The 16,556-nt window shown below is 43.9% G+C and overlaps 1 protein-coding gene across 4 annotated transcripts in view; it reads left to right on the top strand.

Moving 5' to 3' along the window:
- The window catches only part of LOC126213259 (neprilysin-2-like), a 255,251-nt gene that overhangs the window by 156,443 nt on the left and 82,252 nt on the right, over nucleotides 1-16,556 (top strand). For all 4 annotated transcript variants that reach the window (XM_049940914.1, XM_049940915.1, XM_049940913.1 and 1 more), the window contains 2 exons: nucleotides 13,124-13,282; nucleotides 16,301-16,444. In XM_049940914.1, coding sequence (XP_049796871.1) covers nucleotides 13,124-13,282; nucleotides 16,301-16,444 — 303 coding nt within the window. The remainder of the gene's footprint in view (nucleotides 1-13,123; nucleotides 13,283-16,300; nucleotides 16,445-16,556) is intronic.

Genomic DNA, 16,556 nt, shown 5'->3' with positions numbered 1-16,556 from the left:
AGTTGTTCGAGGGTTCCTGAATATTAGCTGTTACTAGCTAAAATTTATTGCAGGATTGAGTCAGCGTTTCTCCTCTCTCACTCCTAATTCCTTATTCTCCCTTTAACGTCCTACTAACTGTATTCTTCCCTACTACACCTACAAGCTACGAAAGAAGGTCTAATGTCTGTGTTGGAGCTACTTTGACGCAGCAAGGGGCGAGAGTCTCTGAACCCGCAGCGGATTTCCCTGCTGCCAAAATATGGCGCACACAAAGAATGTAAAGGGTGTCATCGCGAGAATACCTACCGCAACAAAATACAATGGGGTGACACAAGTCACGGGGTACCTCCCAATATCGTGTCGGTGCGGCTTTCACCCGGCGTAGTGCAGCAGCTGGGCGTGGTATGGACTCAAGAAATGGTTGGAAGTCCGCTGCAGAAATATTGAGCCATGCTGCCTCTATAGCCGTCCGTAATTGCGAAACCGCTGCCAGTGCAGAATGTTGAGTACGGACTAATCTCTCGATCACTTCCCATAAGCGTTCGACGGGATTCACGTCGGGTGATCTGGGTGCTCACAGCCACAGCTGACACGGTTATACATCACTGGTCGACAGTGCGTGCAGTACAACAGCTGTTTAAGTTCAGGTGTTAAAAGTGTTAAAAATATAAAACTGAATGAAAAGTCCGGGAATCCGCTGTAGCTGTATTTAGTTAATTCGATTAGAAACCAGTTGTGTGTCTCTCTAATAGACTTAAACAAATAAATACAGCTACAACGGACTACTGGATTTCTCACTCAGTTTTATGTTTTTATAATTTTAACACCTGTATTTAAACATCTGGTGTACTATGTGAATTGTCAGGCAACCATCTATAGTCAGTCATATGGCCCTAAGTTTAAATCCGAGTATTGTTTAAACATTTACAGTAGGAACAGGACAGGAATGTTCATGTCTTTCTTTGAACTGAATGTGGAGGGAGAGCGCCCTTCCAAGGTAGGAGCGCCTGTGCAGGCCGCTGCCCCACAACTTCCCCACACACCAAATCGCACCAAGTCCAGCCGTCAGCTCTGTGGGGCGCGGTGTGGACAAGTGGCGACAGCCGCCTGCAGGCCGCCGTGGGTCGCTGTGCTGCTGGCAGAGGCGTACAAATTCTCCTTCCAGCCTGCCTGCCCCTATCTCTGCCGCAACCATTAAAGCAGCTCAACCCGCCGCAACGCAGACAAGAGTACATGTGTACTGAATTACTGTGGTAAAAGCGGACTAACTCGGGTTTCTGGAAGCCTGGCAAGCTTCACGGGACACTTTCAGCCTGCTGCACCTCACAACAGGTGGCGCTGTCAATCCAGCGTGGCTAGCCAGGCATACGTTTGCATAGGTAGTTTCACTGCAGCTCATTTCATAAAGGTTGGAGCAGCAAAATGCACAAAGCAAGAAAAAGAAGACTGAGGAGAAATTAAAAGTTTGGGAATGTATACCAGTCAGCAAACAAAGCCCAAGTCCAGCATGGCAGAAGGTTTCGTGTGTTTATGAGGCAGCTTCAAATAAATCGGTAGTTGGCTCGCAATGCAAATTGAGTACCATGTCATAGAACACTCATTCCGGACCTTTGAGCGTGTTACGACATGTCTGTAAATCTGACCTTCAGTTTCCTCATTCCATAAACATTTTGAAAGAGGACAAAGACTTAGTGGCTGACAAGTGTGTGGAAATATGTGCTAAGGAATTCAGGCAATTCGGCAGCATATAGACTTTCCTGATTTAGGGCAAACACTGATTTAAATAGGCAAAAAATATGGTTCATTGGATGTTCAAAACCCCATTCTAGTCGTATGTGACGTAATGCAAAGAGAGTTTAGTGTGAAAGAAAAGCTTTTTCTTGCACACATGTACATTTTAGAGTAACATAATATGTGTGGACTTTACAATGAACTATTTTGGTCATTTAGAGGAACTCTACGAACCCATAATACACATCTCGAAAAAGTCATTGTATTGTTATAACTGTGGTTATAGAAACTAGACTTCCAAACCTTACTTTAATTGGATCTGCAGTATAATAGACATCTTCATGTTCGTAAGTCCAAGGGATCTGGACTTTCGGAGATGGTTCTGTTATTACAGAAAACACATATTACAGTTGACCTGATGGTGGTTCTAATTGAGAATAGCCAGTACTAGTCGAAAAAGAGAAGTTGCAAATAAACCAGACCCTATCGAAATAAATGAAAATGAAATACGCCGAAAAGGAAAAAAAGGGCAAATAAAATCTACTATTTCCTAGTCTATCCAAAATGAATTTCATTGAACCTCGTCTTGTGATACTCGGGTGACAAAGGCTTTTCATCAACTTCCTAACCCCACTCGTAACAATACAGTGAAAGCGAACAGAATAAACTGCTACGTAGTGTAGCATAGCGAGAAGACGGGCAGACAAGCATGGTTAGCACACTGGACTCGCATTCGGAAGGACGACGGTTCAATCCCGCGTCTGGCCATCCTGATTTAGGTTTTCCGTGATTTCCCTAAATCGCTCCAGGCAAATGCTGGGATGGTTCCTTTGAAAGGGCACGGCCGACTTCCTTCCCCATCCTTCCCTAACCCTATGAGACCGATAACCTCGCTGTTTGGTCTCTTCCCCCAACCAACCAACCAACCAACTAACCAAGCATGACTACTGTAGCCTGCCTGTGTTGGGCGTAGCTTGACATGGCTGGGAGTTAAGTAGTGTGCCCGCTCTGCTGGTAATGTGCGACAGCTTGCCTGCTTGGCTGACAGGCTAGTGTGGGCAGGTTGTAAGCGGAATGTGTACACCCCTGGCCGCTGGCCGAGAGCCGTGAGTCACGCCACGCTGCACTGCTGCCCCACTGACGGTAGGCGTGGGCGGCCACGTCTCAGCAGTTTTAATGTGCAAGTGCTTCTCTTCTTGTAGAAAAGACAAGTGTAATACTGATGGAGCACAAAGCTGCGAACAATTATTGTTTCACAGGACTGACATAGAAAGAAATAAAACGAGTGACTAGGGTTTAGCAAACGAGATTTATTTGTTATATATATATATGCAAGGGGTCAAAATGCCCAACAGTCTTGTGTTATGTATGCTGCTCGGTATCCTGGACGACATCATCCATATAATTTTAACACCTGTATTTAAACATCTGGTGTACTATGTGAATTGTCAGGCAACCATCTATAGTCAGTCATATGGCCCTAAGTTTAAATCCGAGTATTGTTTAAACATTTACGTCGCTGTTGATAATGCTACATCAACATCGATTGCACCTGTATCATATTTCCATGCACCAGGAATTGCATGGCGACGTCTTTCAACGTCATATATAGTTCTGCCACTGGGCACAAGAGAAATTACGGGACGATGACAGATTTTTTGCACGCGTTCTATTTAGCGATGAACAATCATTCACCAACAGCGGTAACGTAAACCGGCATGATATGCACTATTGGGCAACGGAAAATCCACGATGGCTGCGGCAAGTGGAACATCAGCGAACTTGGCGGGTTAATGTATGGTGCGGCATTATGGGAGGAAGGATAAAAAATGGTTCAAATGGCTCTGAGCACTATGGGACTTAACATCTTAGGTAATCAGTCCCCTAGAACTTAGAACTACTTAAACCTAACTAACCTAAGCACATCACACACATCCATGCCCGAGGAAGGATTCGAACCTGCGACCGCAGCAGTCACGCGGTTCCGGAGTGAAGCGCCGAGAACCGCACGGCCACCGCGGCCGGCTGGAGGAAGGATAACTGGCCCCCATCTTATCGATGGCAATCTAAATGGTACAGTGTATGCTGATTTCCTACGTAATGCTCTACCGATGTTACTACAAGATGTTTCACTGGATGGCAGAATGACGATGTACTTCCAACATGATGGATGTCCGGCACATAGCTCGCGTCCGGTTCAAGCGGTACTGAATACTATATTTCATGATAGGTGGATTGGTCGTCGAAGCACCATACCGTGGCCCGCACGTTCGCCGGATCTGACGTCCCCGGATTTCTTTCTGTGGTGAAAGTTGAAGGATACTTGCTATCGTGATCCACCGACAACGCCTGACAACATGCGTCAGCACATTGTCAATGCATGTGTGAACATTACGGAAGGCGAACTACTCGCTGTTGAGAGGAATGTCGTTACACGTATTGCCAAATGCATTGAACATGACGGACATAATTTTGAGCATTTATTGCATTAATGTGGTATTTACAGGTTATCACACTGTAACAGCATGCGTTCTCAGAAATGATAAGTTCACAAAGGTACATGTATCACATTGGAACAACCGAAATAAAATGTTCAAACGTACGTACGTTCTGTATTTTAATTTAAAAACCTGCTTGTTACGAACTGTTCGTCTCAAATTGTGAGCCATATTTTTTGTGACTATTACAGCGCCATCTATCACAAAGCGAAAAAGTGGTCCATTCATATCTCTTTACGTACTACACGATATGTGATAATAATGGGGGTTTCTATTTAAAAAATGCATTTGACGTATGGCAGCGCCATCTAGCGGGCCAACCATAACGCCATCTGGTTTGCCCCTTCAAGCTAGACGAGTTTCGTTCTTTGTCGTTTTTTCGTTTGACGCTTATTTCGTGAGATATTTGGCACGTTCACGATCAATGGACCACCCTGTATACACACACACACACACACACACACACACACACACACACACACACATATATATATATATATATATATATATATATATATATATATATATATATATATATATATATATATATATCTGTGTGTGTGTGTGTGTGTGCGTCCCATAGGCTGGACTAGGTTGACAGACTTTACATTTCGAAACACGTGTATCAGTCGTAACAGATCGTATAATTTTAGAGTTCAGGTCTATATCTGCATCTACATGGGTAATTTGCAGATCTCATTTAAGTGCCTAGCTGAGGGTTCATCGAACCACTTTCACAATAATTCTCTGTTATTCCAGAAGATACGAGCACCCACATCTTTCCGTGCGAACTCTGATTTCCCTACTTTTTTTATGATGATCGTTTTTCCCTATGTAGGCCGGTGTCAACAAAATATTTTCACAGTCGGAGGAGAAAGTTGGCGACTGAAATTTCGTGGGAAGATTCTGCTGCAATGAACAACGCCTCTGTTTTAATGCTGTCCACTCCAAATCCTGTATCATGTTACAGACACTCTCTTCCCGATTTCGCTATAATACAAAACGTGCTGCTCATCTCTGAGCTTTCTCGAAGTACTCCGTTAATCCTACCTGGTAAGGACCCGGCACTGTGCAGCGGTACTCCAAAAGAGGACGGACAAGCGTTGTGTAGGCAGGCTCCTTAGTAGACCTGATGCATTGTCTAAGTGTCTTGCCAATGAAACGCTGTCTTTGGTTTGCCTTGCCTACAACATTTTCTATGCTTTCCTTCCAATTTAAGTTGTTCGTAATTGAATTCGTAGGTTTTTGGTTGAAAATAGTGCATAAAAACTGTTATCATGTTTACAACAATTACTTAACTATGTAGAGAAAAGAAATGGACAGGAAATAGGTCTCACAGGTTGGAATCGTGTCACAGATTGACTCACTTATAAAATATTTTAGCCATTTTTAATACACTCTATCTGCAGTGTCAAACAGTTTTGCAGTTTGCCTGCGAGACATCATAAACAGTAAATGCCAATTGATAAACGGTAAATGCTAAATGCTAAGCGGTAAATGGCAAACTGTAAATGCTAAACACTATTGCACCATGCAAGTATAATTATAGATCTCTGCGAAATCAAATATAATTTCTGAGAAAGTCAAGGACAGTTGTATACATAAGCATAACTCTGGCATAATTTTAATGACTACAAGGTCAAAGTTATGCATCATTTATATGCGCACACATCTCTGTATTTTTCACAAAAATGATACTATACAGACCTGTGTTGTCTCTCACACAAAGTAATCATTTCTTGTTTTACACACAAGTATTTGAAAATTACCTTATTATTTCAGTATATTACTGAGGAATAAAGGCAGAAACTAGCAATATGTAAAAATATTAATGTTATCGTATAAAAATTTTCATAGGGAACTTTCAAAATTTATACTGGGAAAATATACGAATCTAAATCACGTTTTCTCATCCATTATTTTTACAGCATTGTCTATTACAAACAAGAGTTTATTTCAATTTTTAGTAGACATTTAAAACTTCACTATTAGACAATCTAGATTTCGATGCTGTATGTGCATTAAATAAATCGGAACGGGACTGAGTAATATTTTGTAGGCAAACTGTGTACATTATGAATAATATATTTTTAATGGTTTTTACACTGCAGCAGAAATAGTTCTGTGTAATAAATACATTTGTACCTAACGTACACTTCAAAAGGAGCATAGTTTTTCGAACCTTCAAAGAACTCTCTCTGAAACGACTGTATTATCCTGTCATTATCTTTTGTAAAGGCTCTCCGATCATCGATGACTAGGTGAGCTAAAAATTCTTGCAAATAAAACAAGGAATGACAATAGTGTTTTTTTTTTTTTTTTTTTTTTTAGAAATCTAATATTAACATATCTTGTTCTTCCACTGTCTAATATTTTGTGAATTATAACTGTCAATTTTATTTTCGCAAACAATAACCTTCAATGTTTTGAAAATCGAGTGCATCTGTGTTATTTTCTCTTCCATGATATACCATGTACATATTACTGCTGTTGAGAAGGTGTAGTTTGGTGGGATTTATAGTCGAGGACTTGGTGGTTGATATATACAGCAGAACTTCAGATGAACCAGCACCGTGGTCCCAGGTTTGGTGGTGAACGTTTTGCGCTCAACATCGGATGGTGCCTTACCTTCAGATACTGCTATGCCCATACTCTTCAGATTCTGTAATACAGAACCCTCGTTGCCTTCATATGTCAGTCAAAAGGAACAGAGGCTCCTCACAACCCTCCAGGGAACACGGCGCCAACACCATCAAACAGCGCCTCTAGCTCTCACAATGAGCTGAATTAAGTGAGGAAGGGAGTCCACAAGTTTCTTCCACGTGTGCCATAACCAACTGGAGCCTCTCATTAGCAATTAGAACTTGTAGAACTGCGGGAATGCTAGTTCTTACGTTTCTCCCACTGTTACAGAAAGTTTCTGGCGTTTTCTGTGGGATAGGACGATTTCTCGGACCAGGTGAGATGCTATCGAGTATGTGAGGGACAAAGTATGAGTGCGGCCCTGTGAACATAGCTGTTCTCACCTTAGTAGATGGGAGTGTTCACAGAATACACATGTTGAAGATGTAGAAGGAACTAGTGTTGTGTTACTGATGGCAGTGCCACTAAAGCAGAGTTACTAAACACAGTTTTCTGAAACTCCATCACCAAAGAGGACGATGTAAATATAAGAGAATTCGAATGTAGAACAACTGCCAATACGAATAACTTAGAAGTAGATATCCTCGGTGTAGTGAAGCAGCTTAAATTGCTTATTAAAGGCAAGTCCACCAGTCCAGATTGTATACCAGTCATGTTCATTTCTGAGTACGCTGATAGAATAGTTCCTACCTAGGAATCATATCCAACCACTCGCTCGCTGAAAGATCCATACCCAGAGACTGGAAAGTGGCACAACTCACGTAGATACGCGAGAAAGGAGACCCATATCATTAACGTCAATTTGCAGTAGAATTTTGGAACATATATTGTGTTTGAATATTATTAATTGCTTCGAAGAAGACTTGTAGAAAAATAGGCAGCATGGATTCAGAAATTCTCATGGAGTAATGAAAGCTATCGATAGAGGATGTCAAATCGATTCCATATTTTCCGATTTCCAGAACGTTTTTGGCACCGTTCCTCACAAGCAACTTCCAATCAGACTCCTTGCGTATGGAGTATCGCGTCAGCTTAGCTCGTGACTTCCTGTCAGAAAACTCACAGTGACGGAATGTCATTAAGTAAAACGGAAGTAATATCAATCGTTCCTCAAGCAAGTCTTAGAGGCCCTCTGCAGCTCCTAAACTAAATGCCATACTCGTCGAAGATCATCTGAGCAGCCTTGTTAGATTGTTTGGAGATGATTCTGCCATTTATTATCTTGTAAAGAACCAAAAAAAAAAAAAGTTGACAAAATGTCCGACAGATGGCGCTGGACAGCAAAACGTCAGTGACTGCACATGACAATCGTGTACAAATGAGCTGTAATGAGAGAGAGAATCATTGAAGTGGAGGACATTTGCGGTTTGGGCGTTTCAAAAGATGGCGGAAGATGACGATTGGTTTAGTAACGTGTTGTGGACCGACGAAGCTCATTTCACGCTCCGAGGGTCTGTCAACGCCCACAACTGCAGAATTTGGGCTACCGAAAATCCTAGAACTGTCATGGAAACTGCATTGCACGACGAGAAAGTCACGGTATGGGTTGGATTTACCACATCTACCGTTATCGGGCCTTTTTTCTTCGAGGAAATGCGTGATTCTGGTTTTGTAACTACTACCGTGACGGGTGAGAGGTACGCCGATATGTTACAGAATCGCATCATCCCCAGCCTGGCTGATAAACACCTGCTAGAACGTACGATGTTTATGCAGGATGGCGCTCCACCCCATATTGCTAGACGCGTGAAAGATCTCTTGCGCGCGTCGTTTGGTGATGATCGTGTGCTCAGCCGCCACTTTCGTCATTCTTGGCCTCCCAGGTCCCCTGACCTCAGCCCGTGCGATTATTGGCTTTGGGGTTACCTGAAGTCGCAAGTGTATCGTGTTCGACCGACATCTCTAGGGATGCTGAAAGACAACATCCGACGCCAATGCCTTACCATAACTCCAGACATGCTTTACAGTGCTGTTTACAACATTATTCCTCGACTACAGCTATTGTTGAAGAATGATGGTGGACATATTAAGCATTTCCTGTAAAGAACATCACCTTTGCTTTGTCTTACTTTGTTACGCTAATTATTGCTATTCTGATCAGATGAAGCGCCATCTGTCGGACATTTTTTGAACTTTTGTATTTTTTTGGTTCTAACAAAACCCCATGTCATTCCAAGCATGTGTGTCAATTTGTACGTCTCCATCTACATTATTCCGTGATTTATTCAGTTTTCAAATTTATACTGACTTTTTGATCACCCAGTACATGTGTCTTTTCTTCCTCACATGTAACACATTTATTGTCAAACAATTATTTTTGTATAGTTGTATTGAAACAAAGAGAAACAGAGGAAATCCCTCACACGATACTGCAGTGCGTGTGTTATTCCTAATTACGGTGCAAAGTTCCTTTGGACATGCATGCGTGTCTGAGGTCACGGCCACTGCCGCGACTGCAGCCGTTATGATATACAAGAAATGTATTCGCGGTTGGGAATCTGGACAACCATCAGCTGTGTAATCGACGGACTGGGCCTCGAACCCGGATTTCCCGCTTATCGCCGTCGGTCGCCTCACAGTCTCGCTGTGCGTGCACGACTCCTGGCCAGACCCAAACCTCCACACGTCGTCAGCCCTGCGCCTCTTACATCCCTCACGTAAGTTCTCGTACAGGTCAGACGCTGTACGTGAAATTTGCTTGCCCAGCATGTATTTATTTATTTATCTCTTGTTCCGGTGATCCATGTTGTGACACTATCACAGGATATGGAACGTGTCAATTTTACAAGCTTTTGGCCAGAATTTATGGTAATACATAAAACAAAACAAAAACAGTAGACAGTAACTTAGGTCCCACTACAAAAAATACATTTTAGAGATAGAGATTACAAAACAAAAACAGTACCTTATGTCCCACTACAAAAAAATACATTTTAGAGATAGATACAGATTACAAAATAATAAGTGTTACAGAGAAATAAATATTGTAAAATATATGTTTACAATAAAAATATTCGGTATTACAAATACAAATTTGGGCATACATTTGCAATTTACAATACAAGAAATGTTAAACACTGTAGTTCAGGAACTGCGTATGCACGTCCGAAGGAACATTGTATCGTAATTCGGGACAACACAGACAATGGAACATCGTATTTATGCGCAGACACAGGGCAAGTGACCTTCAAGTAAAATATTTTCCCTGCACTGGAAGATATATAGTGGATGTGACGTGGAAGTTTGCGTCTCTCCGTGAGTCGTGCCGTATTGGCCCGCGACAGGCGGGAAATCCAGGATCAAGTCCCGGTGCGGCATAACATTTCATTGTCGTGAGTCCTTTAAACAGCTGATGGTTCTCCATATTCGCAAGTGGGATTACATTTCTTGTATATCTGTAATATGTCGATATAAATTGTCAAGTGATAACACATTTCACAGCAGTGCGACGACTGTATATGTTGCAGTGCGTTTTTTCAAGTCATGTCACTGCAAATAAAATGTTCGGGCATCGACAGCTGTCTCTGGAATCGTTATCAGTAATAAGAAAAAGGCCACTGACTGCCAGAGCTGGCAGTGTTTCGTTTCGACGCGATAGCAGCCTCTGGAAACTTCGAGAGAGGGCCGTCATGATGTACCTGTGTGGAAGGGAATTGAGAAACTCGTTGCAAATCCAGACCCAAGGACGAACGAAGTTACGTCAGGTGGCACAAGGAATGTAACAGACGCTCCCACCTCCGTACAAGCAAAAGATTTTTTTCCCTCCTGATGACGACGGCTGACACAGTTGTCGAAAGCTATAGTGTTGCATTTGAATTGTCACGGCTTGAAAATCGAGAAGACTTTTTTTCAGGTATGTCACCATGAAAAACTATGAGGACATACATTATGTGATCTAAAATATCCGGACACCTAGCTGAAAATGACTTACAAGCTCGTGACGCCCTCCACCGCTAATGCTGGAATTCAATATGGTGTTGGCCTACCCTTAGCCTTAATGGCAGTTTCCACTGTCTCAGGCAAACGTTCAATCAGGTGCTGCAACTTTTCTTGGCGAATGGCAGCCCATTCTTCCCGGAATGCTGCACTGAGGAGAAGTACAAATGCCGGTCGGTGAGGCCTGCCACAAAGTCGGCGTTCCAAAACATCCCACAGGTGTTTTATAGGCTTCAAGTCAGGACCCTGTGCAGATCAGTCCGTTACAGGGATGTCATTGTCGTGTAACCACTCCGCCACAGGCCGTGCATTATGAACAGGTGCTCGATCGTGTCGAAAGATGCAATCGCCATCCCCGAACTGCTCTTCGACAGTGGGAAGCAAGAAGGAGCTTAAAACACCAATGTAGGCCTGTGCTGTGATAGTGCTACGCAAAACAACGAGGGGTGGAAGTCCCCTCCATGAAAAACACGACCACACCATAACACCACCGCCTGAGAATTTTACTGTTGTCACTACGCACGCTGGCAATACGCACTGGGCATTCGTCAGACCCACATCCTGCCATCGGATCGCCACATTGCGCACCGTGGTTCGTCACTCCACACAACTTTTTTCCATTGTTCTATCGTCAAAGTTTTACGCTCCTTTCACCAAACGAGGCGCCGTTTGGTATTTACCGGCACGATTTGTGGCTTATAAGCAGCCACTCGACCACCAAATCGGAGCTTTCTCACCTCCTGCCTAACTTTCATAGTACTTGCAGTAGATCCTGATGTAGTTTGGAATTCCTGTGTGATTGTCTGGATAGATGTGTGCCTATTACACATTACGACTCTCTTCAAGTGTCTGTAGTCTCTGTCAGTCAACAGACGAGGTCCTCCTGTACGCTTTTGTGCTGTGCCTGTCCCTTCACGTTTCCACATCGGAGACAGTGGACCTAGGGACGCTTAGGAGTGTGTAAATCTTGCCTACAGACGTACGAGACAAGTGACACCAAATCAGCTGACCACGCTGGAAGTCCGTGAGTTCTGCGGAGCGCCGTAATCTGCTCTCTCATGATGTCTGATGACTAATGAGGTCGCTGATATGGAGTACCTGACAGTAGGTGGCAGTACGATGCACGTAGTATGAAAAACGTATGTCCGGATACTTTTGATCACATAGTGTACGCTGCTCACTCAAAACATTATGACCACTGCCTACCGTGACGTTCGACGCCGTCTGGTCTTGTTGCAGCCACGTGACATGGCAAGAAAACGGTGTGAGCAGAGGAGATACTGATGGGGGATCACCCTAGCGAAGGTATGGGTTGCAGATGCGGAAATCAACTGAGACAGCAGATTATTATTACACACACCCTGTAAACGAGTATCTCAAAACGGCGAAGCTCTCCGAATGTTCACAAGCTGTTGTCGTGAGCATCTACAGGAAAAGGTAGATGGACCATGAAACTGCGACTAGGCGGTAAATGGTTGGACGTCCAGGACTTTTTACAGAATGGGAGGGGGGGGGGTAGGGGAGGTAGGGTTTGCGGCACCTCTGCCTAAAGTGCACAATGCTGGTGCACATGTAAATGTTTTGGAGCACTTGTTCATCGTACATTGTTGAACATGGAGCTCAACACCAGATAACCACAGGTTTTCACATGTTGACCTGACAACATCGTCAGTTACGATTGCAGTGGGAGTGGGACTACCAGGATTCGACAGTCGATCAGTGGAAACGTGTCGGCCCTTTTGGGTGAACCACATTTTCGCTACACTAGGTCGCTGGTCGCCTCCTCACGTCCGATGTGAACAGTGGCTGGCAACGTGCAGCACGATATGGATGCAGGCTGGTGGGAGCAGTATTATGGTTCCGTGGGACTTGTGGTAGTAATCGAAAACTCACTGTGGACCGCCTGCACCCTTCATACACGATGTCTTCCCCAGCGGCGATCTCATCTTCCAGCCATGTCTCAGAGCCAGAACCGTGCTACAGTCGTTTGATGAGCATTGCAGTGAACTCACGTCGATGTCTCGGCGACCAAATTCGCCTGATGTAAATACCATGGAACCCGTCCGACTCACTATCGGGTGCCATCACCTGGAATTACATGATCTAAGCGCAGAGATCTAATGCCACATACCTCCACAAACCTACCAACGAACTTTCAGACCCTTAAAAGTAGAATCGGTGATGTATTTCGTTCCAAAGATGGACAAACAAGCTATTAAGTAGGAGGTCATGATGTTTTGGCTCATCAGTGTAAGTGGGGCTGTGGTTGTAGGCTGATCGGAACAGCCCGCACGGAGTGCATGCGTGTCACTACAGACGTTTCTGTCCCACAGGGTGATCGCCAACTACGTCATGTGGCGGGCGGCTGAGGCCCGGGTGAGGTTCATGACGGAGGAGATGCGCGAGCGCCAGCTCGACTACAACTACGCCCTGACCGGCAAGAAAGAGCGGCAACCCCGCTCGAGGGAGTGCGTCGAAATAGTCGCTACTGGGTGAGTTTGATACAACTGCATCAACACACGGAGGTACAGCTGTGCTTATTTTCTGGCACATGATAAAGCCCCTGTCAGTAGATCACCAAATTCACAGCTACATTGGTTTTATTTACCTTAGTCGATACTGTTTCGTACTAGAGTTGCAGCTCCATGGTTTTATTTCTTGTTTTTGTTGTTGTTTATGAATACTTGGTATCCGTCCTTTTAGACATGTCCAAAAGTACAGACGCCACGTGGAATCCGCATATGTGATACATGTCATGTAAATTGAAGGTGAATCGTGAAGGGGGGGGGGGATGGGAGAAAGGATAGCAAAGGGAAGGGACTATTTACGTCAGCTGCATCGAGACTTTATGCGGAATCAGCGGTGACAAGAGAAAATGTGCGACCAACCGGAATTAGAACCCAGGATCTGCTGCTTACGTGGCAGTTGCATTAACCACAGCGCCATATGAACATTGTGCCTATCACAATTGTGTTGACTGTCTCGGAACACCTATTCGCCTACTCATATTCCCAGCCATCACCACTTGTCCACAGTCCCTGTCCACAACTTCCATGCTCACTACTTTGAGATTCCCGCCAGAGACTGAATGTAATTATGCATCCACACTGAAGGTGGCGGATTCACTACCCATCGAGGCGAATCAATCATATATGAATGCGTGGCGCCTTGTGTTTCGGTCTGACGTACATTTTCACTCGTTACCACTGATTCTGCATAAAGTCCTTATGTGGCTGATATCAATAGCTCCTTTCCTTTCCTTTCCTTTCCTTTCCTTTCCTTTCCTTTCTACTCCTCCACCTTCAGTACATAACATGTTGTTATTGTTATTGTGGTTTTTGTTATTGTTGTGATAGTGGTCTATAGTTCAGAGACAGCTTTGATGCAATTCTCCACACTGTGCTACCCATACTATACCGATCATCTATGCAAAACTTTTTCAGCCCCTTCTGAGCCTGCTTACTTTATCTGAGCCTTCGTCTGCCTTTCCAATATTTACTTTCCCTCACATTTCCTTCCATTACCAAACTGATGATTCCTTGATGCATCAGGATGTATTCTCCCGTATGCGCACCACCTTTAGTCAGTTTGTGCCAAAAATTTCCTTTTTTCCTCAGTTTTATACAGTACTTCCTCATTAGTTATTTGATGAATCCCCTGATCCTCAACATTTTTCTGTAGCAACACATTCCAAAAGGTTCTAATTTCTTATAGTCTCAACTGCACATTATCCATGTTTCCTTTATGTAGAAGGCTACACTCTATGCAGAAATCTTCAGAAAAGATTTTCTACCTCTTGAACTTATATTTCTGTTTTCCAAAATGCTATTCATGCTATTGCCAGTCTGCACTTTACACTCTCTCTACTTCAGCAATCATCAGTTACTTTCCTCCCTAAGTGGCAAAACTCGTCTACAGCTTTGTCACATTTTCTATATAATTCTCTGAGCATTTGATGGTTGGAGTACTCTCCATGAACCTGTGTTACTTTTATTAATATTTATCTTACACTGATCAGTCAGAACATTTTGACCACCTACTTAATAGCTGGTATGTCCACATTTGGCACGGCTAACAGCAGCAGTGCATCATGGCATGGAAGCAATGAGGTCTTGGTAGGTCGCTGAAGGAAGTTAGCACCAAATCTGCACAACAAGTCACCTAATTCCCGTAAATGCTGGTTAGGCGGACGATGGCCTCTGACGCCAAATTCAGTGACATCCCAGATGTGTTCGATCGGATTCAAATTTGGTGTGTTGGGAAGCAGCACATCAGTTGAGAATTGCTACTGTTTTCCTCGATCCATTCTATCACAGCCCTTGCCTTGTGACCTGGTGCTTTATCTTGTTGAAAAATGCCACTGCCATTGGGAACCATGATCGTGACGAAGGGCTACATGTGGTCTGGCCAGTGTACGATGCCCTTTGGTTGTCACAGTGCCTTGAACGAGCCCCACCGGACCCATGGATGCCCACGTGAATGTTCCCCACAGTATAATAGAGCTACCACTAACTTGTCTCCGCCCATTAGTACAAGTGTCAAGGAGCTGTCCACTGGGAGCCGACGGATTCGCGCCCTTCAATCGTCTTGATGAGGAAGGTATCGAGATTCATGAGTCCATACAATGCTCTGACACTGCGCCAACGTCCACTGTCAACGGTCATAAGCCCATTTCATTCGTAGTTATTGGTGTCATGATCTTAGCATTTGCTCAAAGCACTTGTTGTCGACTGTGGAGGCCCATTGTTACGAGTGTTCGGTGCACTCTGTGTTCAGACACAGTTGTACTCTGCCCAGCATTAAAGTCTGACCTTAGTTGGGGCACAGTTCGCTGCCTGTCTTGTTTTACTAGTATACTTAGCCTATGATGTCCAACATCTATATAGGGAAGGGTGGCTGCACAACCCTACGGTGTCTGGATGTGCTTTCACCTTGGTTTCGCCATATATTGAAGGTATTCACCACAGTGCTTTGTGAAGGTCCGACAAGGTGCGAAAATTCCAAATGCTTGTGCCAAGCCTCCGGGGCATCAAAATCTGCTCTTTGTCAAATTCAGATAGATTGCATGCTTTCCCCATACATTCTACACATGGAAAACACGCTCACTGATAGTACGTGCATTGTGTGTTTGTCTCACTAGCAGCCATTCCTCCGCAGGTGACACTGCATCACTGTGCAACCAAGAAATTTTTGTTTCTTCTTGAGCTTTAATTTCCAAGTTTCTCCTTTGCTATCTCTATCACTTGGCCAATGTACAGACTGAATAACATCACGGAGAGGCTAAAACCCTGACTCACTCTATTCTTAATTACTGCTTGTCTTTCACATCCTTCAAGTCTTAGGACAGGAATCTGGTTCCTATACAAAATTCTGGGAATTTTAATAAAGCTGTATTCTGGGCATACATTTGTATTAATATCCGCACCTGTAGTTTCCTTGCATTCCTCCCAGCTCATGTTTGTGTGTGACATATGGAGCGGTTGATATGAGCAACATACCTCATGTTCCAGCATGCCGCTGGCTGTGGGCTCCATCTATGTGCGCAGGTTCTTCGACAAGGAGGCTAAGAACGCTGCGCTCGAGATGGTGGACGACATCCGCCAGGAGTTCCTCCACATGCTGCAAGAGGTGGACTGGATGGACGAGGGCACCAAGTATGTCTCACCCTTAGTGTCTGCAAAGAGCCCTAACTATTTTCATTAATATCCCATAAGAAAATTAAAATGGGTAGTGTTATTCCATGAAACACCACTCTCATATTTATCA

The sequence above is a fragment of the Schistocerca nitens genome, chromosome 11 (genome assembly GCF_023898315.1).
Source record: "Schistocerca nitens isolate TAMUIC-IGC-003100 chromosome 11, iqSchNite1.1, whole genome shotgun sequence".
Lineage (NCBI taxonomy): Eukaryota > Metazoa > Arthropoda > Insecta > Orthoptera > Acrididae > Schistocerca > Schistocerca nitens.
Note: the sequence above shows the minus strand (reverse complement) of the source record. Positions and strands in the feature narration are given on the sequence as shown.